Source organism: Myxocyprinus asiaticus, chromosome 13 (assembly GCF_019703515.2).
Source record: "Myxocyprinus asiaticus isolate MX2 ecotype Aquarium Trade chromosome 13, UBuf_Myxa_2, whole genome shotgun sequence".
NCBI classification, from domain to species: Eukaryota; Metazoa; Chordata; class Actinopteri; order Cypriniformes; family Catostomidae; genus Myxocyprinus; species Myxocyprinus asiaticus.
Window position 1 is genome coordinate 43,700,260 of NC_059356.1, and position 26,325 is coordinate 43,726,584.

The 26,325-nt window shown below is 38.6% G+C and overlaps 2 protein-coding genes across 7 annotated transcripts in view; both read right to left on the minus strand.

Annotated features, from left to right (window-relative positions):
• LOC127450213 (delphilin-like) overlaps window positions 1–5,625 on the minus strand; it is a 46,754-nt gene extending 41,129 nt beyond the window's left edge. For 2 of the 3 annotated variants that reach the window (XM_051714098.1, XM_051714099.1), the window contains exons 1-2: window positions 3,295–3,480; window positions 2,594–2,926 (exon numbers count right to left, since the gene is read on the minus strand). In XM_051714098.1, the coding sequence (XP_051570058.1) occupies window positions 2,594–2,926; window positions 3,295–3,438 (477 nt within the window). In that variant the 5' untranslated portion in view covers window positions 3,439–3,480. Of the gene's footprint in view, window positions 1–2,593; window positions 2,927–3,294; window positions 3,551–4,885; window positions 4,929–5,324 lie in introns of those variants that run through there. The other variant, XM_051714101.1, reaches the window with a different exon arrangement.
• A 7,141-nt stretch (window positions 5,626–12,766) lies between these two features.
• LOC127450226 (transcription factor E4F1-like) lies at window positions 12,767–26,072 on the minus strand. 4 transcript variants are annotated; one of them, XM_051714138.1, is made up of 14 exons: window positions 25,969–26,072; window positions 24,612–24,721; window positions 24,256–24,346; window positions 23,511–23,629; window positions 22,845–22,965; window positions 22,564–22,716; window positions 22,278–22,393; window positions 20,961–21,143; window positions 20,620–20,734; window positions 20,149–20,366; window positions 19,873–20,071; window positions 18,226–18,392; window positions 13,582–13,644; window positions 12,767–13,464 (listed from the first exon to the last, which is right to left on the minus strand). In XM_051714138.1, exons 1-14 carry the CDS (start codon window positions 26,054–26,056, stop codon window positions 13,114–13,116), a joined length of 2,094 nt encoding a protein of 697 aa, XP_051570098.1. In that variant the 5' UTR covers window positions 26,057–26,072; the 3' UTR covers window positions 12,767–13,113. The 4 variants fall into 4 exon arrangements, with proteins under 4 accessions (XP_051570098.1, XP_051570097.1, XP_051570100.1 ...); XM_051714137.1 differs by having other exon boundaries at window positions 20,919–21,143; XM_051714140.1 differs by lacking the exons at window positions 12,767–13,464; window positions 13,582–13,644 and adding an exon at window positions 16,806–17,609 and having other exon boundaries at window positions 20,919–21,143.
• Between the last annotated feature and the right edge of the window lie 253 nt (window positions 26,073–26,325).

Here is a 26,325-nt window from a genome sequence, read left to right on the forward strand (position 1 = left end):
CCCCTCATGATATAACACTGGGAGGAGACTTTAATCTATTGATGGACTCAGTGCTTGATCAGAGTGAAGCAAAAGTGTGTAAGCCTCCTAGAGCAACATTGACGCTTCACAGGATGTGTAAACATCTTGGTCTTACAGATATTTGGAGACTTTTGAACCCATCTGGTAGGGACTATACATTTTTTTCATCAGTCCATAAGATTTATTCTAGAATAGATTTTTTTTTATATCCAAGTCCCTCATTTCATCTGTTGTTGACTGCTCAATTGGAAACATCTTAGTCTCAGATCACGCCCTGGTGAGTTTAAAGATGTTGCCACATACGGAGAAAAATAAATCATATAGTTGGTGCTTTAATGTATCCCTTTTGTAAAATCCTGATTTCCAACAAATGTTAAAGGCTGAAATCAATGTTTATATGGAGACCAGCTGGTCCTCGGTGTCCTCTGTGGGCGTGGCTTGGAAGGCACTTAAGGTGGTTCTTAGGGGTCGGATCATACAGTATGCCTCATTCACCAAAAAATCCAAAGCATGAGAACTAGTGGAGTTGGAAGGGAATATTAAAAGTGCCGAGGCAAAGCTGAAGCACCAAATGTTGTCTGATGGCCTCAGAGAATTGACCCGATTGAAATACAAATATAATACTATACTATCACCCCCCTAAACCTCACTCCCATCCGGGTCACAGCACCATTGTGATGCTCCTGTTCTACCTGCTCCATACAGGACTCAAACCGGCATCTCCGGCATGGGAGGCGGGTGTGCTAACAAGGAGGCTAAAGGCTACAGCCTCTAGTGTCAGTCGCTAGTGCACCTCTTGATGTCAGGAGAGTGAGGATTATACACATTGCACAGCTATCTATCTATCAGCGGGCTACCGTTACATAGGCCTACCCAAAATTTTGTTTTATTGTTATGCATTTGGTCTCAGATATTTGGCTCATTGGTCGCTTCCACCTGAGAGAGCCCCTCCCTGGTTCTGTATTGAACAGGAAGTTCTTGCCCCTATTTTGCCATTGCAAAGCCTTTCTATCAAACTAATTGGAGAAGTTACACACCGTTATCTCACATTTGCACTCGGTATGGACAAAGTGTCCAGAGTATTTAATTCAGACATTTATTTAAATGTTGCATTGAGCATATGGTTGAACCCCAAATGATGTATTAATAAGTCCCCTTTCTGCTGGTCAGAGTGGATTGTGAGGGGGATTACTACATTCTGTGACCTATATGAGAGTAGAATGTTGATATCCTTTGAAAATTTGGTTCAACATTTTGGGACTCCCAGATCTCAGTTCTATAGGTATTTACAGATGCACCACCTGCTCTGTACTATTACTAGTAGCACACACCACCCTAAAGTGGCAGATACTCTGGGAGAGGTAATTACTGCTTTTGGAAAAGGTCATGAGGCATCAGTGTATTACTCCCTGATAATTCAGAGTCTGGGGGATGGAGCTTTAACTTCTATCAAGAGATTATGGGAGAAAGATTTAAACTTGGTATTGGAGGAAGGAGTGTGGGCTAGGATTCTAAAAAAATCAAGTCTGTATCTAGAGATGCAAGGGTGTGCCTTATGCAATTCAAAATTTTACAAAGATTCTATTGGACCCCCTCTAGATTGTATAGGCTTGGTCTTAAAGACACACCCACTTTCTGGCGATGCCAATCAGAAGATGGAGACACAACCCATGTTTTTTGGTGGTGAGTTAAGATCCAAGAATTTTGGTTGAAAGTTCAGAGATTTATTTGTTTTATTTGGGTATTCAAATTTCATTTTGCCCCAGACTCTGTATTTTGGGCGATGGGGTGTTCATCAATATGGGGGATAAACAAATAAAAAATTGGGTTCTGACCAGTGTTATGATTGACAGGCAGATTATTTTAAGGGGATAGAAGTCAGCTGGAGCAAACTCATTTCCGGAGTGGTGTGCAGAGATGGGGAGGGTGGCAGCTTTCGAAGAGGTGTCTTGTAGAAGGGTGGGGTTTTGGGATTTGTTTGATAGGAAATGGGGCAGTTATTTAGCGTTTTTGGGGACTCTCTGGGTGGGGCTATGGAGAGAGAAGTATAGTTTTATTTATGTATGATTACTATATGTTCTTTTTTGTTTTCTTTGTGTGTGTGTGTGTGTGTGTGTGTGTGTGTATTCTTATATGTGACCACAGGGGTCAGGGTTGGGTTGATGATTGGGGAGGGGTGGGATAATAGTGGGGTTAAATTTTGATTCAATGTATATATGTTGTGTTTTTCTTTGTTATATATCTACGAATCAATAAAAAAATGTTAATTGTGAAAAAAAAAATAGTTTACATCTATCTACCACACCAAACAATGATGATTTGCTAGGTGGTTGCAGGTGGAGGGACATTCTCACTCTAGAGAGGATTATATTGAACACAAATCTGTGTAGTGCAACATGAGTCATCCATATTTTTGGCCTGTCTTCCCGGAAAATAAAGACTGTATTTATCTGGTTAAAATTTGAGTGTCTTGCTTTTAGGAGTACACTAGCATACTTGAAAGCCATAAAACTCCAATTTTAATTTCACAGGGGTCATTTTTTTCACAGGCAAGTAGAATCTTGAAACCAACCTTCTTGTTGAACTCCAGAGCTTTGTGTTTACGATCCTGTCTGACGATGTCTCCACTCTTATAAGTCTCTTTCATACTGCTGCTGGTGCGTTTCTGCCAGCGGTTTATGCGGAGCACGCCCAGACGCAATGTACGTCCCTGAGAGGCCTTGATCATGGCGGCTGCCGTCTCATGCTGTTTCACTGGAATCCCATTCACCTCCATCACATAGTCACCTGCTCGCAGTCCGCTCTGTCCTGCTGGAGAGTCGGGCATACAGTCCTCCACCAACAAGGGGCCATCTCCCACTATGGTGAAGCCAAAACGGCCATCAGGTCCCGGGGCAATGTCTATCTGTGGTGGTAAAGTGGACAAGAGTTAATGACCTGGATTTCATGGTCAGAGCAAGGGAAAATGAAGAGAGATATTAATTTCTTGAAGACAACAAGGGCACCTTGAACAAATACATTGACGAACGCAGCAAAAAAATATAATGCAAACAGTAGTCTCAGACTTGTGGACCATACATTATGTAATAGATCTGAATTAAGGTAATTCATGACAACTGTTAAGAATTCCTTGTTAAAGTGGAATCTCTAGGTATTAATCAACTGAATTCCCCAGCAACTGAAATTTTCTTGTGAATTAGGTCAATTGAAATAGAACTGATGTCAGCTTTGTTGATAGCAGTAAATGACATGACCCCATCAAGATTAAGTGACCTGTTCAATTCTTGACACGACTCCGATGCTGGGCGGCACCGTCTTGAGGGTCTGAGCCAAAGCAATAAGAGCTTTAGTGCTAAAAGAGGAGACGTTCTGCCCATCGATCTCCAGAACCTGATCACCTGGCTGCAGCCCGGCCATGAACGCACTGCTGCCCTCCACCACAGAGAGGATGTAACTGGGTCCATCTCCACCCAGCTTAAAGCCGAAGTCTTCTGGCCAGCCCTGGTTATTTGCAGGCAGGGCCAACTCTTTATAAAATCAATAAACAAAACCATTACTGTGAGAGATATTTGAAAGAGCCTTAGAGCTTTTATTTTAAATCCGTCTGTCCATCCATCCATCTGTCCATCCATCCATCTGTCAGTCCATCCATCCACCCACCAACCCATCCATCTATCCATCTATCTGTCCGTCTGTCCAACAGTCCATTTACCCATCTATCTATCTGTCCATCCGTCTGTCCGTCTTTCCGTCAGTCCATCCACCTATCTATCTATCTATCTATCTATCTGTCTGTCTGTCTGTCTGTCTATCCATCCATCCGTATATCTGTCTGTCTATCCATCTATCTGTCCATCCATCCGTCTTTATATCTGTCTGTCTACCCATCTATCTGTCTGTCCGTCCATATATCTGTCTGTCAATCCATCTATCTATCCGTCTGTCTATCTACCTATCTATCTCTCGTCCGTCCTTCCATCTATCCATCCATCCATCCATATATCTGTCTGTCTGTCTATCCATCTATCTGTCCATCCATCTGTATATCTGTCTGTCTATCCATCTATCTGTCTGTATATCTCTGTCTATCCATCTGTCTGTCTATCCATCTTTCTGTCTGTTCATCCATCCATCTGTCTGTCTGTCTATCTGTCAATCTCTCCGTCCGTCCATCCATCCATCCATTAATTCATCCGTATATCTGTCTGTCTGTCTATTCATCCATCTATCTATCTGTCTGTCTATCCATCGATCTGTCTGTCCATATATCTGTCTGTTTGTCCATCTATCTGTCAGTCTGTCCGTCCATCCGTATATCTGTCTGTCTATCCATCTATCTGTCCATCCATATATCTGTCTGTCTATCCATCTATCTGTCTGTATATCTGTCTGTCTATCCATCTATCTGTCTGTATATCTGTTTATCCATCCATCTATCTGTTTATCCATCTGTCTGTATATCTGTCCATCCATCTATCTGTCCACCTGTCCGTCCATCCATATATCATCTATCCATCCATCCGTCTGTCTGTCTATCTATCTCTCTGTCCATCCATCCATCCATCCATCCATCCGTATATCTGTCTGTCTGTCTGTCTGTCTATCCATCTATCAATCTATGCATCAGTCCATCAATCCATCCATCATAATGGAGGAATGGGATAATGAATCTGTCTATGAAGGAATCGAAAAATGCCTAATCTACTCTCCATTTAAAACAAGGCTACACCCTTGCCCTTGAAATATATGAGAACCTGAGAAGTACATAACCTAGATTATGTAGTAACTGCACTGCATCACATACGACTGAATGCATGACCTAATAACGAATGATTTGGAATGGTCAAGCAGTTGCTAATACTTGCCAATATTCAGTGGAATTTCTCTCAATATGTTGGTGTTTGGGTCTGTGGAATTGGAGAAACATCATGAATTCTTATGTAGTGTATACCACACACACACACACACACACACACACACACACACACACACACACAATGATTGTACAGTATATGACAGTATATAAACAATGATATCTCATGCAAGTGTTTACTTGTACATATTGCTAAGATTATTTATTATAATCTTAATAATGATCTAAATAACAGTAATGACATAATAATACGAATTATTGCTTTAATTGTTAATCTAAAAAAACTGTTTTGAATGTTTTTTTTTTATGTTAATAAAAAAAATATCTTAACATCACAAGATTAATATTATATATAATTGTAACTACAGGATAAAAATAACACTAGATAATTGTAATGCACATCAATGGTACTGAACAATATGAAACTTACAGAAGTCTTTGGAGGCACTTCGGGATCCCAAACGGCTTTGGCGAAGGGAGAAACGGCCCTTCTGGCTCTTCAAAAACCTTCTCATCATGGTTTTAGAGTCATCTAGGAGTGTCTACATCAAACTGTATGGAGTCAAGTTCCAAGGTCACCTCAGGTCAGCACCTCATCATCCCCTTGCTCAACAATTCACCCCTCCATGATTATAAAAAAAAAAGCTTTCAATGATGCAACCAGTCCAGCAGGTCTTTACCTCCATTGATGATCTTTCAATGAACAGGTCTAGACCAAGAGAATGCTATCAGGCTCTCTGCAGCCCTGGCACTATATCTCCACTTAGCATGGTTCTGCCCTGCTGCAGAGCCCTGAGAAGAAATCTGGGACAAGCTAGCTGGGTCCTTTAATGATTCTTTTACAAGAAAAAGGTACAGTGAAGCCCCATTTTTCTATAAATACCTCCCTCTTCCTCTCTCTCTCTCTCTGATGCTGGTGAATTGGGCCTCTCTACAGGCATAAGAGTGACCCAGAAACTGCCTGTCACAAAAGCAAAGGACAGCGCTCTGATTACAGATCCTCAGAGATGCTGTGGTACAGTTAGTTGTCTTTTAATTCCAGTTCTGCTTCTACGCTTCCAATCTAGGATCCTTCTTCCAACCTTCCCTTCCTTATGCAAATAAAACTGTCTCAAAACACCAAAAACAGTTCATATTTAGTGAGGTGAAATGTTTTCTGTAATATGATATTAATTGTATTATAGCATGTAATTAGAAGGTAATGGGGAGGGCCGTAGTATAGTGGTTTAAGTTCACTGGTAGCCAGATAGTTGCTTGTTCAATCCCTGCAAAGAACAGCCAATAGGCCATCAACATTGTGCCCTTGAGCAAGACACTTTACCAAAGGATACTCCAAATAAGGTCCTTGTAAAAAGTATACAGTCACTTTGAAAAACAAAAAACAAATACAAAATCTCACTAAACCTGTTAAATGAATAGTTCACTCAAAAGTGAAAATTATCTTATCATTTACTCACCCTCATGCCATCCCAGATGTTTATGACTTTCTTTCATCTGCTAAACACAAATTAAGATTTTTAGAAGAGTATCTCAGCTCTGTAGGTCCAAACAATGCAAGTGAATGGGTGCCAGAATTGTAATACTCCAAAAAGCACATAAAGGCATTATAAAAGTATTTTAGTAAATAAAAACTTTTTTTTTCTTTCTAGAAATTCTTCTCCCTGCCCAGTAGGGGACGATATGCATGAAGAATGTGAATCACCAAAAACAGAAGAAGAATGTGAACGTTAAAGTGGAGATTGTCTGGGCAGAGAGAAGAATTTATAGTAAAAAGGACTTAAATATTGATCTGTTTCTCACCCACACCTATCAAATCGCATCTGAAGATATGGATTTAACCACTGGAGTTTTGCAGATTACTTTTATGCTGCCTTATGTGATTTTTGGAGCTTCAGAATTTTGGCACCCATTCACTTGCATTTTATGGACCAAAAGTGCTGAGAAATTCTTCTAAAAATCTTAATTTGAGTTCAGCAGATGAAAGACACTCAAACATATCTGGGATGGCATGAGGGTGAGTAAATGATGAGAGAATTTTCATTTTTTGGTGAACTATTCCTTTAAGACAATGCCTGTGTTATATTTCACGTCATGTCAAATATCATATTTAGCATATTTCCATGGCATTTAAGCACATTTCCCCCTCAAATTCCAATTACTGTAATGCAAAACAAATCTCATTCTTTTTACTGTGATGCAAAAATACTTAATGATACATTTTTGAAATGGTCAACTACTTATACATTGACAGTATCTGTTGCAATTATGCTTTTATGCTATTGAGTCAGGATAACATGAAAATTAAGACTGTTCTTTCAATGAAACTGTTTCAGGAGGGAAAAAGTTTGAATGTGCTTAATTCTAAACAAAAATTAAAATGATACTAATAATTGGCATCATTTTATTTCTGCAAAACATTTTTTTTTCCTCTCATTTGATTTTGAGGTGAAATATGACCTGGACATGACCCGATTCACCCTACTTGCTGATTGTAATTTTATGCAATAATCAGTGTCTTAAATGTCTTATGGCATTTGATACTACTAATAAGTAAGTCTAGGTTTTCATCTTTAAGATAATTCTGAAAGATATCAAACCAGAAGGTGTAAATGACTCTATATGGATCAGTAGCAAGTCAGGTCAGGGATTCATTTTTAGTGGAAACGTGTAATAATGTGGAATAATATGGGCGTATATGAAGGCCTAAAGTGTAAAAATCAAGGCACTGCATCTATTGAAACAGCATATGTAGTGATGACCTGACAGGGGGACAGAGGTGAGCAGAGCTCCATTATGGCCCAGATCTGCCAGAATGATGCTTCTACAGCCACTGTCTAATGCTGAGAGCATGACTGGAAAAACATGGCATAAATTTCCCGCCTAAAGTATTGCGGTTGCAGATAAAAAAATAATAAACACGAATAAAAAAAAAATTGAAACCCAAACATTTTGCACACTTACACTGTGTTTTTCTTAGCTCACGTTTCCAAGTTCTTCACTTGTACAATAAATCTTGACTAAATAATCAGCAATGTCTTATTTTGGAGATTAGTTCACCCTAAAATTAAAATTCTTCCACAATTTACACAGCTTCATGTCATTCAAAACCTGCATGACATATTTTGTGAAATGTAATGTCTTTTGAAACATATTACTTCAATGATGAAATACAGTGAGATTGTAAAAATTATGTAGGGTGAAAGTGAACCATTCAAGTATGTAAAAAAAAATGAACTAATGCAGCACAATTCTTGAACATTGTTACAATGTAATTTAATTGCATTCAATCTACTTAATGTTTAAGGAGTTTACTTAATCCTTGTTGGGCAGGGGATTTGTAGTCCCCAGCATGCTTTGCCTGGGACTTGATGTGAGTAAAAATGTTGAAATGAAGTGTCTTTCATGTATTTTTGAGCAAGGTGAGAAAAGGGGCAGACTTGATAGTGTTTAATGTTCAGTTATTTTGGGATTTAGAACCGATTCTGTTACGCAGGGCTTTTGCTTAGCTTGAGGACGGGTAAACAAAGCATGTGCTGTACATTGCTTTACTCAAGGAGCAATTGCTACTTAGCATTTAGCATACTAATGTATACTAACTAGCATCACCTTATAAAATAAATCTGTAATACAACAAGAATATTAGGTAAAACTGAAGATATGAATCATGTTAGGGACACGTATATAAAATCACTTTGAGGCTACTTACTTGGGTCTCCTGAAAATAACATATTTTGAACCATTTACCATTATATTGAAATTACGTAAACAAATTATATTTTCTGGCAAAGAACTATTCAATTAAACCAAGAGGAAAAATTATGTTGACGTAACTTAATAGATTCATGTGGAACCAATGTACACGATTAAATAATGTAAATTCAAAGAAGTGCTTTCTTCTCCAAAATCTAAAGGCAATCTAAGCCACGCAGTCTTGTAGAATTGTAGAATTGCACATCAATTACAACACACGCATTTTAACAATAAAACTGTGTCAGAGAAGAGTGATTCTCAGAAATAAATAATACTAATAAAAAAATAGCAATTCACAAGCCTGTAAGGGGGTGGACAGCTGCCATATTTTTTGTGCAGTAAATGTTTTGAATGCTTTCTTTAGCCATATGCAGAGGCAGAGCTAGGGGGTGGTCAGGGGTGGCTGTGGCCACCATGGACCGAAGCCTGGCCACCCCATTGGCTACCCCACTCGTAATTGCCGTTTTGGTCATTTTTGGTCTTCTGGCACAATTTAGTTAGTCTTTCTACTTTAGGACCCTGCCCGGCCTCCCTTGATTGGATCATGAAAAAAGAAGTGTTCTAGCAGATATATCTCACAGTGGTTTTGAAAACAGTAGGTTGAATTTTCTTGAAACCGGTCTGTGCAAACCAAAATTTGAAACTCTGCCCCCAGTGGCCAAAGCGGTAAGTGTTGTTGGACATATGGACACTTGTCAGCTACATTTCCCAGGTGAAATGTCCACAGAGGGGTGCCAAAAGAGAGTTGTTTTCAGCTGTACGGGCTATAATACAGCGAGGAGGAATCTTTTATAAACTGTAACCCCCAACCCAAACCCCAAACCTAAACCTACCCATCAGTGGAGTAAAAGTTAAATATTAGAGGGAAAAATGCAAGTCATCACTGATTATGCGAACACGATTCCTTTCCTGGTTTCCATGCAGGATCTGAACCCGAGTCTCCCATGCTGCTGACACAATGCGCTTACGGTCATGGGGAAGGTAAACATGCTGGAGATAGGAGATGGCACTTGTTGGTGAGTCTGCATGATATGGCTGGTCCTAGGTTACCAGGACTCTCTGAAACAACGTGCCGACTTCCCGTGTGATCATGTTGGTTCCACACCAGAACAGAGCTCCCACTTTTGAGGAGGAGTTTTGAACATGTTCACCCTCTAGAGCATTTCAACATATCCCAATAGAACATACCTTTTTCAAATCTAAAATGATGTGCTATTACTGCCGTACCCTTTATTACACAAAATATTAGCAAGCTTTAAGAAAGGCTGCATTGCTTACAACAGTAGACTAAACAATGAGTAAGTAGCTATTTGGCTAACATTATTTCTGGGCCTCGTTGGTGCCAGCCAAATAAGTTTAAGCAGACTGCATTATTAAGCATTAACTATGCATTACACAATATGTGTGCACTGGTCATTAAATGAAAAAATACAAAGCAGCATACAAATATATTTAACGTTTGAATTTTGTACTTTTATTCCCAGGCATGTCTCATATGGGCCCTGTTAATGTTGGCAATATGTTTTGTTATGTAGTCATGATGAGTATAGATGACAGTTGAAGTCAAAAGTTTACATACACTTATGTTGAAGTCATTCAAACTCATTTTTAACCACTCCACAGATTCCATATTAGCAAACTATAGTTTTGGCAAGTCGTTTAGGACATCTACTTTGTGCATGACAGAAGTAATTTTTCCAACAATTGTTTACAGGCAGATTGTTTCACTTTTAATTGACTATATCACAATTCCAGTGGGTGAGAAGTTTACATACACTAAGTTAACTGTGCCTTTAAGCAGCTTGGAAAATTCCAGAAAATTATGTCAAGCATTTAGGCAATTAGCCAGTTAGCTTCTGATAGGAGGTGTACTGAATTGGAGGTGTACCTGTGGATGTATTTTAAGATCTACCTTCAAAATCAGTGCCTCTTTGCTTGACATCATGGGAAAATCAAAAGAAATCAGAAAAAAAATTGTGGACTTCCACAAGTCTGGTTCATACTTGGGAGCAATTTCCAAATGCCTGAAGGTACCACGTTCATCTGTACAAACAATAGTACGCAAGTATATACACCATGGGACCATGCAGCCATCATACCGCTAGGAAGGAGACGCATTCTGTCTCCTAGAGATAAACGTAGTTTGGTGCGCATCAATCCCAGAACAACAGCAAATGACCGTGTAAAGATGCTCGAGGTAGAAAAGTATCTATATCCACAGTAGAACGAGTCCTATATCAACATAACTTAAAAGGCTGCTCAGCAAGGAATTAGCCACTGCTCCAAAACCACCATAAAAAAGCCAGACTACAGATTGCAAGTGCACATGGGGACAAAGATCTTACCTTTTGGAGAAATGTCCTCTGGTCTAATGAAACTAAAATTTTACAATTTGGCCATAATGACCATTGTTATGTTTGGAGGAAAAAGGGTGAGGCTTGCAAGCCGAAGTTCACCATCCCAACCCTGAAGCATGGGGGTGGCAACATCATGTTGTGGGGGTGCTTTGCTGCAGGAGGGACTGGTGCACTTCACAAAACAGATGACATTATGAGGAAGGAAAATTATGTGGATATATTGAAGGAACATCTCAAGACATCAGCCAGGAAGTTAAAGCTCAGTTGCAAATGGGTCTTCCAAATGGACAATGACCCCAAGCATACCTCCAAAATTGTGGCAAAATGGCTTAAGGCCCTGACCTCAATCTGACAGAAAATGTGTGGGCAGAACTGAAAAAGTGTGTGCGAGCAAAGAAGCCTACAAACCTGACTCAGTTTTCACCAGTTCAGTCTTGAGGAATGGGCCAAATTTCCAGCAACTTTTTGTGAGAAGCTTGTGGAAGTCTACCCAAAAGGTTTCACCCAAGTTAAACAATTTAAAGGCAATGCTAACAAATACTAATAAAGTGTATCTAAACTTCTGACCAACTGGGAATGTGATGAAAGAAATAAAAGCTGAAACAAATCATTTTCTCTCGTATCATTCTGACATTTCACATTCTTAAAATAAAGTAGTGATCCTAACTGACTTAAGACAGGGAATGTTTTCTATGATTATATGTCAGGAATTGTGAAAAACTGAGTTAAAATGTATTTGGCTAAGGTGTATGTAAACGTCTGACTTCAACTGTACACCGATCAGCCACAACATTAAAACCACCTGCCTAATATTGTGTAGGTCCCCCTCATGCTGCCAAAACTGTGGCAACCTGCATCTCAGAATAGCATTCTTTTTTTTTTTACCCAATTTGGAATGCCCAATTCCCAGTGCGCTTTTAAGTCCTCATGGTCGCGTAGTGATTCGCCTCAATCCGGGTGGCGGAGGATGAATCCCAGTTGACTCCGCTTCTGAGACCATCAACCCGCGCATCTTATCACGTGGCTTGTTGAGCTCGTTGCCACGGAGACATAGCGCGTGTGGAGGCTTCACGCCATCCACCACGGCATCCGCGCTCAACTCACCACGCACCCCACCGAGAACGAACCACATTACAGGGACCATGAGGAGGTTACCCCATGTGACTCTACCCTCCCTAGCAACCGGGCCAATTTGGTTGCTTAGGAGACCTGGCTGGACTCACTCAGCACACCCTGGGATTCGAACTAGCGAACTCCAGGGGTGGTAGTCAGAATAGCATTCCGAGATGCTATTCTTCTCACCAAAATTGTACAGAGCGGTTATCTGAGTTACCGTAGACTTTGTCAGTTCGAACCAGTCTGATCATTCTCTGTTGACCTCTCTCATCAACAAGGCATTTCCGTCCACAGAACTGCCGCTTACTGGATGTTTTTTGTTTCTGGCACCATTTGGAGTAAATTCTAGAGACTGTTGTGTGTGAAAATCCCAGGAGATCAGCAGTTACAGAAATACTCAAACCAGCCTGTCTGGCCAGAGAATGACCAGACTGGTTCGAACTGACGAAGTCTATGGTGACTCAGATAACTGCTCTTTACAACTGTGGTGAGAAGAATAGCATCACAGAATGTTATTCTGAGATGCAGGTTGGCGCTGTTTTGGCGGCATGAGGGGGACCTACACAATATTAGGCAGGTGGTTTTAATGTTGTGGTTGATCGGTGTATAAGTATACGCCAATCAACCTGACAGGGAATTTGTTATGGCGGAGTCATTAAAATGACAGTTCAGCTGTACACAGAAGTTTATATGTATATATTGCAATGACTGAAAATATATCAATAGAACAAACACATTAATTAGGTTTTACTATCTGATGCAAACTAAAATATGATTCAGAAAAACCTATAGCCCATTTAAAACCCAAAGACACAAACTTATTAATACTGACATTTTCCCCAAGCACAATTTACGAGACAAATGGGCTTCCACTTGCTTGTTTTAAGTCCAAAACATGTGTAGCACTATGAAGAAAAAGGCCTCAAAAAGAACTGAAATGCTACACCATGGCTGTTGACCTACCCAACAAATAAAACTTTTTAGTTGTTTGCTATCTTAGACCACTACCTCAGTCTGAATTTCCATTTCATCCGGCGAAGCAATGACGTATTGCTCCTCCTGTTCGATTGTCTCAATGTTCTCGCTCGCTACCATGGCAACTGTGGTCTGTGGAGTCTCATCAGTGCCCTCTGCGGTAGTGGTAAGGATGGTGCCATCACTGATGGCATTAGCCAGGGTCATGGCCACCTGTTCAGTCAAGCTCTCCGGTGTGGCTATGGTGATGGTGTCTCCGCAGTCGGAGATGCCGGGGGTTTCGTCGGGGGACACGTTACGCACGATGATCTGGTGGCCTCCATGTGATTGGCTCACGATCTGTTGCACCACTTTCATGATGTTGCTGTCCAACTGAGTTCAGACACAATCAACCAATCAGATTACAATACTGCAGTCACTTTATCTAGGTAGCATTTTATTTGGTTTGATATGGATAAATCTGAAGAAAAAAAATTATAATAAATTTACCGGCTGCTGATTGTCTTGGATTATTGCTACGCCCTCCTCATGAGTTGCTTCCTCAGATGGTGACTACAAAAAATGGATTAAAAAAAATGTGTAATCTTAGTGGCTATATTTCAATAACTAATCTCCCTAAATGAGATATTCTTTTACAGCGGCAACAATATCACCCTATGATCTTGTCTAGTGTCATGATAGGCTATTTTTGATATTATCAATGTTCATTTAATTTCATCAATGTTATGTATGTCTCACCGGAACACTGGAACTAACAGTTGTATGAGGGTCACACATTTTTTTGACCAGATTTTATAAATTATTCAAAAATACAAAACAAATGCAATTCACACAAAACAATTACTTGAATACACCTCTTCTATGATGAACATGTTTTTAATTGATGAGTTCAAAGTCATATTACAGGGCTCAACACTAAGGATTTTTTCTACTGGCCTGGTTGGGCCAGTGCTTCAGATTTTTACTGGCCCTGCCAAAATTTTCACTGGCCCCAACACAAAAATGATAAATAGCTGTTTTTACCATCATGGCTTTTAAAAATGTGTCCAAAGATATATATATATATATTTTCATATATTATGTTTTTAAGACAATGTCCCCCCAAACTGAATCACATTTATAATTTGCAAGATATGATTTATGCCTTATGTAATCCCATATAAGCGCTTTACAGATATAAATTCATAAATACATCATATTAACCTCAGCCGTCCTGCCATTTACACATGTGCTTTTAAGTGAAGAGTTCTGTTGTGCAGATGATGGGTTTTCGGTCACCCGTTTAGTCATGCTGTCATGCAACTTTTGGCCATGTGTAGTGGATTCACACACAGGATCAAAGATTTAATCACGGAGTTAAAGATGTGATTATTGTCTGAATGTAATAAACATATGAATCCCTGAGAAGATACTTGCTACCAAATCAGTTGTGATGTGTAATATACATTAGGGAGATATTAGGCCTAATCTGTGAATTAAGAATGTGCATATAACATGAAATCAGACAACCTAAAGACCAACACAGACTGATGCACAAAGCACAAAAACAAAAATACCTGTATGGTCCAGAAATGAGACATGTAACAGGTGTTATGAGGATGATATGAAGTAGACTGTTTCAAATATTCATCTTCACCCTGCAGCTGAACAGCTCAGATAATAATAGCCTAATAGCCATATAGATTTTGTTTCTTTTCATATCAAACGCCATTATAATGTTGAATTAATGATTACATTTTGAAACTAACCTAATTAAATGTATACTTACATTTTGGATACTAAACAGCTCGTGAATTCCAGGCACGTGTATAACTGGGGTTTAACAAAGTTTATTACGTCTCATTAGGCACTTCATCTCTAAAGGCGAATTAATGAGAGAAAATTTGCTTTTTTTTTACAGTGGGAATAAAACTTGCACTCTGTCCCTTTACGAGAGCACATGCACGTTAAACAGTCTACGCTGCACGAAGAGAGATGATGATGAGACATATGCACGGAGAGACATGGATTTTCAGTCCTATAGAATGAAACTGTTGATTTTTTGTGTTCCAATGTGTGGATTACTGCTTTTCACCAACATGTAAAAACAAAAAATGTGGGGATTTTGCGCACTGTGAACACGGAATTTGCGGGATACTTAAAATGTTGCACAAGACGTTAAATCCCACTACAAAATTCATTAAGTGGGGTTTTTTTCCTGCTATTTTCTACACATTGGTAATAGCTGCTGCTAAGACACTTGGAAAAGAGCGAGGACAGTGCTAGGAGAGTGCGCTCGGTGTCTGCACGATCTTGTGTGTGCACAGGACTGTGCCTTGGCACGTCCAGTATATTATGCACTCGCGCATCCTTGCAGATAAATATACTCGTGCTCGCTCCTCGGTTAGAAGACTTCGTTCGCTCTGTTTAATTTTTGTGCTCTCTCACTTGTTGTTTGCTTGCACTAATGTTATAAATGCAGCACTGGCCCGATCGGGCAAGTGACAGTTCTAGCAACTGGCCCGAATCTCTCTCACACTGGCCCCGGGCCATCGGGCAGTCCTTATTGTCGAGCCCTGCATATTGATATTTTTTTGTGGCTTATATTAAGAAAAGTCATGTAGTGTAAAGGCCAAAGTATACTTTGGTTGTCCGTGTTGTGATCACTCCATGCAAAGTATGCATGATGCAGATTTCATCATCAACACAGTCTGCGCAGACTGTCTACACGCGGACCAGATTTTCTCGACACGTGGACAGTCCTCCACTGTGCGCATTGTCAGCCAAACGTGCCGAGCAGGGTCTGTCCTGCAAGTCTACTACAAGAAACGCACCCTACAAGGCACACCCACTACAAGTTACGCCTCCTTTCAAAAAACCAGCAAAATGCTCAAATCTTGCAACAGTTGGATGTCAAATTCATACACTATGTTTGCTGTGTTTATTTGGAGTCTCGCAGCAATTGTACACCTACACCAATTCCTACCCATAAACTTAACCACGAAGATTAAAAATTGAAAAGTTAGTAAAATTCTTAAATATACCACAACTTAAAAGTTCTACTGAATAGAATCATTCCACCGTATCACTAGGTGGCGACAGTGAGGAGATATGTGATGAAAATGAAGAGGAGAAGAAGCTAACAGTGTGCTAAGCTAATAGGCTAACTGGTTAGCTTGTGAGCTAACTAGGGAAAATAGAATAGAGAAATGTTTAATTTCACCATTTATATCTTTGGTTTAAAAATAGGTTATGTGGCAGTTTAAAAGTTATTCTTTTTTATATTGACACACTTAAAACAATATGAATCATACAGCGATTGCATAGGATTTTCATAGTTTTTTTTGCCAACAGAATCGCTTTATGATCCAAAGAGGGCGTTACTTGAGGTGGCCGTGTTGTGTAGTGGGTATTCCTTGTCGTCTTCCAGGATTCAGACAGATACAATTGCATGTGCCTGCCGTTGACTTTACAAAAAGAGTATCGCAAAGCAGTCGTAGTGCGCATGTGTCAAACGCATTCATATTTGTACACGGTTAGAAGAGTAAACTTTGACCAGGAGCGATCCGATCAGGAACGAAGTATACCTGGGGTTTAACCGAAATGTTGGCATAAGTAGTTTGGAATAATCATATTATTATTTCTGGAAAAAAAAAAAAAAAAAAAAAGCACAAACTATTTTATTTTAAAATATGATTTATATTTTAAAAACTTTTGCAAAAATCAAAGTCATGTGATGTAGGTAGCCATTTTGCTTTCATGTAACAAATAAAATCCTTTCGACCCTCAAGAAGTTAAAAAAAATTATTATTATTTTGTCATATTAAAAATGAATATTTTTATGAAAAGGCACATTCTGTTCAGGTCATATGATGTAACTGAGAAAATTTCTTGATATTCTTGACTCAAACATTTTGATATTACTGACACTTGACTTGAAAATAAATACATCTCTGGAAAAAATTAAGAGACCACTGCAAAATTATCAGTTTCTCTGGATTTACTATTTATAGGAATGTGTTGAAATGAACATTTTTTTTTATTCTATAAAGTACTGAAAACATTTCTCCCAAATTCCAAATAAAAATTGTGTCATTTAGAGCATTTATTTGCAGAAAATGACAACTGGTCAAAATAACAAAAAAGATGCCGTGTTTTCAGACCTCAAATAATGCAAAGAAAACAAGTTCATATTCATTTTAAACAACACAATACTAATGTTTTAACTTAAGAAGAGTTCAGAAATCAATATTTGGTGTAATAACCCTGATTTTCAACCACAGCTTTCATGCGTCTTTGCACGCTTTCCATCAGTCTTTCACATTGCTGTTGGGTGACTTTTTGCCACTCCTGCGCAACAATTCAAGCAGCTCAGCTTTGTCTGATGGCTTGTGGCCATCCATCTTCCTCTTGATCACATTCCAGAGGTTTTCAATGGGGTGCAGGTCTGGAGATTGGACTGGCCATGACAGGGTCTTGATCTGGTGGTCCTCCATCCACACCTTGATTGACCTGGCTGTGTGGCATGGAGCATTGTCCTGCTGGAAAAACCAATCCTCAGAGTTGGGGAACATTGTCAGAGCAGAAGGAAACAAATTTTCTTCCAGGATAACCTTGTACGTGGCTTGATTCACGCGTTCTTCACAAAGACGAATCTGCCCAATTCCAGCCTTGCTGAAGCACCCCCAGATCATCACCGATCCTCCACCTGGTCGTCTAATGGTTAGACGGAGACCTGGAGAGGCCTTCAAGCCACAGTGTCTCGCACCCACTGTGAAATTTGGTGGAGGATCGGTGATGAACTTGCTTTCTTTGCATTACTTGAGGTCTGAAAACACGTCATCTTTTTTGTTATTTTGACCAGTTGTCATTTTCTGCAAATAAATGCTAAAAATAAAATATTTTTATTTGGAATTTGGGAGAAATGTTGTTTTTTATCAAATAAAACAAAAATTTTCATTTTACTCAAACACATACCTTTAAATAGTAAATTTAAAACTGATAATTTTGATAATTTTGCTCTATAAATTAATTTGTATTGCCAATATATCGGCCATTGAAGACCCATTTCAGTCAAAAATTAGATCATGTCGTAAAACTCTGTACACTTTACTAGCAAACAGTAACACACTGTAAGAGTGACATGACGTTTACCCCTATGATGTATTGCTGAGTGTCAGTCACTACTGAGGAGAATGCCACCAGGACAGCGTGAGGATCATCTGATACTATGGTGGTGGAGATGCTTTCTGTGGTCACCTCCTGCTCCTCAGAGCTCCCTGTGTGTTCAGAGTCCTTCTGCTGCACAGCAAAACAGCCTCCTAACCACACACACAAAAACAGAATCATTATAAAACACTAGGGATGGGACGATATATCGAATTACGATATATCGTGAACCAAAAAAACGCTGAACCATTTCATGGCATAACTTGATATTTCGAAATTCGCAACATTTTCTGTCCATGTGATCATAATTGAAATGACCCGTCAAACATCGTAATCTCTTTATTGCTTGAATTTACCCCTACTGCACTTTCTTCTACACTGTTTACAGGGTTCACACAAGGTCCTTGAAGTGCTTGAATTTAGCTTTTAAAAATGTAAGAACTGGAAAACCTGGAAAATTGCCTTGTTTTGATGAAAATAGCTTGAGATTAAGCGGATCGTTTCCTCCGTGTAATGTGTGTCAAAGATGAAGTGCTCCCCACCCTCACTGAATAATGTGTCTTAATATCCTTTCTGTTCTTTAGTAAAAAAGTAAAAAAGAAATATCAATTTTAATCTCTACAGCATAGATGCACTAACAAAACTGAGAGATTCTCGTTGATGTTTGCTGAACCGAAACACCGTGAAGCGCTCAATGAACCCTTAAAGTGACAGTAGCCTTTTTAGCATTTCTCATACGAATGAATGTAAAATACACTTTCACATACTTTTTTCAGGACAAGTTTTGTTCCATTCTATTTCTTGTTCTGCACCTGATCAGCCTGAATGCAGCCCACTATTTTTGAAAGCTTATTTGTTTGTGATCTTTTCTTATAGAGAAAGGTATATGGACAACTCTTATTATTTAAACTTTGAGCATTTATATTGTGTTTTAAAGAACTTTATTTTGATGAGAATTTGAGCATTTTGCTCCAACATTTCTTTCAGAAAATAAAAATGTTCTGTAATATTTTGTCATTTAATTGTTATTATATGGAATCTAGATTACATCGAATCATGAACCTCATATCGTAAATCGAACCGAATCATGCATCCTACGTTTTGGAGAAGACTTTTACCTTGTCAGCAGCACTTCAAAAGTCTTTCAATAACACAAAAATGTGGTTCAGAAGGGTTCAAAGTCAATCGTTTTTATTCTATATCAGACATGCTTTCATGAAATAAAGAAATACTTAAAACCCCAATTCCAAAAAATTTACTTTGTATTCGAACAAAAATATTATAAAGACAAGGTACTTCATGTTTAACATAATTCAACAAAACAAAATATCTCTGATCCCTTAGATGTCACTGTCTTAAAAACCATCATGCGTCTGTAATGGATAACATGGCATGGGCTCGGGAATACTTTGGTAAACAATGTTATTGATGGTACAGAGTATTGTTTCCAAATCTTATATTTATTGCTTTTCATAAGACCGAAAAACATGTCATTTTTTTGTTGACCTTGTATAGTAGTTTTCAAACATCCACTTTTGTAGATGGGCTTATATAAGTGCAGTGGAGGGCAATCACGCACTAATTAGTCATTATTCTGATTATTTATTTATTGTAAAGATACAGTGTACAAACCTTTTGCTCGCATGTGACGGTTAAGCGTTCCATGCTCAGCAAAGCCCCGCCCACATTTCGAGCACTTGAAGGGTTTTTCTCCCGTATGATGTCGAATGTGCCGCACCAAAGAGCTCTTTTCCCGGAACCCATGGGAGCAGTGCGGACACACGTGCGGCTTTTCATCTGCATGAGTACGATGGTGCACCTGCAAAGCATTCTGGTGCACAACAGATAAGATATAAATATGACAATGTAGGATTATCTTTGCAGCTTTAGTCTTAGATTTAGTCTCACCTTGGTCTTGTAGCTCTTGTTGCAGAAGTTGCAGTGGTATGGCCGTTCATCTGAATGAGCTCTTATGTGTTCCCGCACGTGTCCAATGGCTTTAAACAGTTTGCCACATTCTCCACATTTGTAGCGGCGCTCACTAACGTGCGTCTTCATGTGTTTTTTTAGCACGTAGCCTGTCAGGAACTCCTTCTGACATATTATGCATTTGAACAGCTTGAAACCTGTGAAAAAAGGGCTTCATTGTGACAGTTGAAAAGTAAATTAATGTAGTTCAGCAACTAGTTCCTAGTACTGGGAAACTAAAAATACCAACTGCTTCACCTCTATCTGGAATTCCGGCAGATTTCTGGACATGTAACTCAAAAGCTTATGACCAAATATGTTTTTCAAGCATAAAATACATGGGGAAAAAGTCTGGGGAAATTATGTTGAATTTGTTTTTAAAGAAATAGCCTTAAGCAGTTTGAAACTTACCAACATGCCCTTTCACATGAACTCGCAGGTATGCCAATGTCTTGAACATGCGCTCACAGTGAGGGCATTTGTATGATTTCGATTCAGAAGGTTCTCCTTCCTTTATGGAGGAATCCTACGGTGAATAAAATAAAAAAAACACTCATATGAAATGAAAAATGCTGTAGAAGTTTGGAATTAATCAAACTTATTTCACAAATAAAACAAAACCAAATGAAATAGAGCTAACTGGTTCTGTTCATAGTCTTATCTGTGTTGTTCTGCAAATCAAATCAATTAGAATGGCAAAAGAATCTCACCAGTGTCTCCTCGGCCACTGTCTCCACACACTCTTCTGTTACCTGGATCTCTGTGAGTTTAGCCTCAGCATCAGGAGTCTGCAGGGCTTCTTTATGTGACTGAGCCTCTGCCTGCTCGGCCACCTCTGTGGCTTCTGTTTCCAGTGCGATGCCAGAGTTGATGATGGCCTGGCAGATTAGATTGTCTGCTCCAACCACAGTTGCAGTCTGAGGCTGAGACACAATCTGTTGAAGGGTAGAGTAACTACATTAAACTAGACCACAATATGACGTGAGCAAGCTACAAATATCTTTGTGAATTTAAGTAAACATTTCTTTTTTTTGGGGGGGGGGATAAATGCAAACAGTTATCTTAATTTGAATTGACCTCACCAAAATTAATATCTCTATGTAAATAGAGCTAGAGTGCTTGAGTGTTTCTGGTCACTTCTACTCTCCAGATAGTCTAGGGGTATTAGGCATGTAACATTAATTGGGTTATACCATTTATGTGGGCTCATCCGAGAAAAGATCCAGCATATACGGCGAGTTTCTAGAACATGCAGATTCATATCCCGGACAAGTCCCCATAAATGTTACACCCCTAATTTTATATTTGAAGAAATCTCCCAAAAAATTCTCACCACTTAAACCAGTGTTTTTCGATCCTGCTTATGGGGTACACCCAACACCGAAAATTTTGGATTCGACACACCAAATTCAGGTCATGGAGACATCCAGAATATGTTGTGTTGAGTGTACTCCAAGACCAGGATTGGGAAACACTGACTTAAACAGAGAAATAAATTACATTTTGTGATGATTTTAAGTAAAAAATGTGTAACTTTAGTTGGGTTCTAACATTTATGGGGGCTCGTCTGGGATATGAACCTACATATTACTGGGAGGTCCTTGAGTATGCAGGTTCATAACCCAGACAAGCCCCCATAAATGATAGAACCACACAAATGTTACACCCCTAATTTTTTATTTGAAGAAATTACCACAAAATATCTCATCACAACCATTTCACAACCAGTGGCTTTCAATCTTGGTATCCCCAAAACTGCCCATTTTGGATGTCTTTCTTATTTGACACATACAATTCAGGTCACGGAGACCAGGATTGGGGAAAAATTTATTTAAATGGTGACATAAAGGTTTAACATAAGTAGGGTTATAACATTTATGAACATGCATATACAAAGACCTCCTACTATATGCATGTTCATATCTCGGAAAAGCCCCCATCTGGGGGACGTAAAAGTGACCAAAAACACTCAAGCACACTGACTCTCTTTAAAAATGTCACTGTTTAAGTGACAAGAAATTTCCTAGTGATATCTTTTACTGTAAAGTTCAATATTGTAAGTCTCAGACCTGTTGCACTTGTCCTGTATCATCTACAACCCGGATCTGGATGATCTCCTGGCCAGCTTCCACCACACTCAACACAGGAAGCTGCTCCTTCTCCAGGTCAGGAGGAACCTGCTGAACTTTTAGAGCAGTACCCAATGGAAAGAGAATCAGAAAAACACTCACTCCCAAAGAGTTTTGCAAATTAATCTTCGCATGAATAACACTTCTTAAAATACTGGAGCATGCAAACAATATTTAAGCTGATATTTTGATGTTTTCTTTCAGCAAACTTTGAGATCTGAATTACCTTTACGAACTCCATCCTTGCTGACAAGTATCTCTTTACATTGGCTGAAACGAATCTTCTCGGTACAAGGTGTGAGAGACTTCTGATGTCTCGTTAGAGCTCCGGACTCTCTGAACGCCAATCCACACTGATTGCAGCAGTATGGACGCTCATCTGCCAAAGAAAATTACATTATGATTCCCCAAAGGACAATCCTGAAAACTTAAAAGGATACCAAATTACTTTTATTATACAATATAAAGTCCATTTTAAGAACACCGCCTCTCATTGTTTAGTTTTACCTGTGTGTCGACGTTTGTGGCGGATCAACGAGCCCTTAGTCCTGAATGCAGTCTCACATATTTCACACTTAAAGTCCTTCTGATCGGTGTGCGTAAACATGTGCGTTCTCAGGATATTAGTCTGAAAGACATATAAATTAAGTTCATAACTGAACACATCTTTGAAAGAGTTTCAAATGCAAACTTCCAAATAAGACAAACACTGCTGATTTAGCTATATTATAGATAAATAAGTCCATATGAAGAGATGTTCGCAACCAATCTCAACAACGTGATGTATTTTCAATAGAAACAGGAAAAAAAATAGGGTGGGACTTGATTTTTTCCATCTGATTGGATTGTAAAAGTGGTCTCAATATGACAGATGATTGGAGGAAAAAATGTGAAAAAATAAATAAAATAACATTACAAATAGAGGGCTTGGTGATGTCAGCCAAAAATGTATTACAAAGGCAAAGCAAGTTATTACATTTTGATGAATGATTACGAAGATAAACACTTTTCTTTTAATTACTTACACTGATGAATCTTTCACAATAAGACAAGGACCGTGAATTAAAAAAGTGAACATGGTCAATTTTGATTTCAAGCATTGTTTTCCTACACTTTATATTATGTCAACAAAATATCCATATTCAAATACATCAACAATATCTAATACTGTACCGTTTTAAAAGTCTTATCACACATGTCACAGATGTATCGTCCCTCTTTGTTTAACTTTAAAACCAGTTTAGCAGGTCTGGAGCTCTCATCCTCTCTTGCTGAACGGCCTCTTTTTTTTCCTCCATTGTCCATAAGAACAAAGAGATTTAAATTAGAACTCAGCAAATACAGCTGGATCACTATGTATATAACTATGATGATCAGATTTTGCTTGGATCACACAAAAGGAGACATTTTTAAGTGACTAGGGGCTGTCTAGCTCCAAAAAGGACAAAAAAGTACCATAAAAGTAGTAAATAGGACTCATACATAAGCATATTCCAAGTCACCAGAAGGCAATTAATAACGTCAGATGAAATAAAAGTCATTATTCACTTAAAATATTGCCCTCCATCATAGATTTTAAATCTCATTCGCATTTATGCATATTCAAACTTGGTCAAAAGCATTATGGACAACTCTCATGGTGCTTTTTTGTCCTTTTTGAAATTTCTGCTTTTGTCTTCATATAATAATAAATATTTATTTGGGTGAACTACTCCTTTAAAACAACTCTTTATGCATCACATCTTATTTGAAATTTGTCCCGTATCTTAGAACGTAATACATCACAAATTTCGAACAAGTCACATGAAAAGGTTCTCAAATAGGGGCCCACAAAAAAATTCCACATCTGGTCACCCAATGTAAATGAAACTGCTACGACTTTAATAATAAATGTTTTTTTTTTTTTAAAGTGCAGCACCTGTGTTGGACGCCCCTGACTCATGGGATGAGCACCCATTTTCACTTAGTGTCACCTCAGTAGAAACAACTTCATCATGATCAATATTTGTCTGAAACAGGACAAAGAGAGATGAGCACTGATGTCCAAATGCTTAATAAACATTTACTTACAATTAAAATGTGCTTTTAAGTGTGGTTGACATGCTAAGTGGTTAAAGATTTGAGCCAGTAACCCAAAGGTTGAAGGTTCAAATCCCAGACATACTGAACAAATTAAACAAAAATAATTCCTTTCAATTTTGCACTTCTGTAACCTGTTTTGTTCCAGATCTGGTAGCCTACTCAAGAATCAGTGATCAATATCAATCCACAAACCTGATGGTCTGGAATAGGACGCTTGCAGCTCCTGCTGAGTTTATGTTGGATAAAAGCATCCAGAGCAGAGAACTCCTCCAGACATCTGCCACATTTATGAATATCCTCATCTGAGAGGGAAAACCCTACAATTAATTTAATCAGCCTTATATGCCACACTAAATCACATAAATTGCTAAATACTGGATGATGAAACTTTACTTGTATGACACCAAAACAACACAAAGATCAACGAATGCGTAAATCTCACAAAACCTGTCAAGAACACATCCAGGTCATATTTCACTCCAAAATAAAAAACATTATATTTTACTCAAAATAAATTTAAGCTTAAAGTACTGTATTGCATTAGTAATAATATAGCCTTATGTGATTCACAAGTGAGAATAATAAGAATTATTTAAAAATGATAATAATAACAATAAAGCAAAACAACCAGGCACATTCCAACAGTAATGAGAATTTAGGGGAGGAAACTGCTTAAAGGAATATTGCGGGTTCAATACAAGTTAAGCTCAGTCGACAGCCTGTGTGGCATAATGTTGATTACCACAAAAAATAATTTCGACTCGTCCCTCCTTTTCTTTAAAAAAAGCAAAAATCTGGGTTCAAGTGAGGCACTTACAATGGAAGTGAATGGGGTCAGTTTTTGGAGGGTTTAAAGGCAGAAATGTGAAGCTTATCATTTTATAAAAGCACTTACATTAATTCTTCTGTTAAAACTTGTGCATTATTTGAGCTGTAAAGATGTTTAAATTGTCATTTTAGGATGTTATGGGTTACGACATTACGTCGTTATGGCAACAAAGTTGTAAAATTGGATATAACTATACTCAGGAAAAGTTAGTTAGAGATTTTATTATACTAAAATCATATTAACATGTATAATGTTTACATCTTGTGACTATATTTTTGAAACAGTGAGTATTTTAAGGTTTGCGGATTGGCCCCCATTCACTTCCATTGTCAGTGACTCAATTTCACCTCGATTTTTGCTCCTTTGTTTTTCTTTTCTTTTCTTAAGAAAAGGTTAAGTTTACATTGCATTTTGTAGTAATCAACATTACGCCATACATGCTGTCGATTGAGCTTAACTTGCATTGAACCTGGAATATTCCTTTAATTGTCATTAAACTAACGCTATAATGCACAAAACACAAGTTATTTTCTTGAAGCAGAACTAATGCAGTAAGAAAAGCTGGCATTTAAACGAATACATTTTCAAATCCTAAACCAAAACAGATCTGTGCTAAGCAGCATTAGCAGCCTAAAATGCTCCTGTAAAATAACATTAAAGCTAATGGAGGCTGCCAGCGAGACTGAAGCAGCCAAAGAGTGATCGTGTCTCGAATGAGACCTTCGTGTCCAAGTGTGGCTGGGACGGTGATGTTGCTATGCTCCGTTTGGTCGGTAACTGTTGCTGCCGTATTATTTTCTTCTGTCATGTCGTTCAAAACTTCCATCTCTGTCGCAACGACAGGGAAAACATGGCGGATTTACGACCTCGTAGTCATAACAACAAAAGGGCGGGCAGGGGAGGGGAGCGCATTCGAAATGGATTTAAAATAAAGGCGCGCGCTAATTTGTCATGCTCACAGTGTCGTGTTTCAAACCTATTGAAATGGTGCTCAGAACGCTAAGGTTGCGGGTTCTATTCCCGCAAGCATAGGCACCGAGCGTTCTTATACTCTATATTGTATTGTAATGTTGTGTT

Excerpts from the sequence above, each read along its gene's own strand:
- LOC127450226 (XM_051714137.1), bottom strand. The coding sequence starts at position 26,056 with ATGACAGAAGAAAATAATACGGCAGCAACAGTTACCGACCAAACGGAG. Across the intron at positions 18,393-19,872 it reads CCGTCACATGCGAGCAAAAG|GAGGCTGTTTTGCTGTGCAG; the intron begins GTTTGTACACTG and ends GTGTGTGGTTAG. Across the intron at positions 13,465-13,581 it reads TCCAAGACAATCAGCAGCCG|TTGGACAGCAACATCATGAA; the intron begins GTAAATTTATTA and ends GTCTGAACTCAG.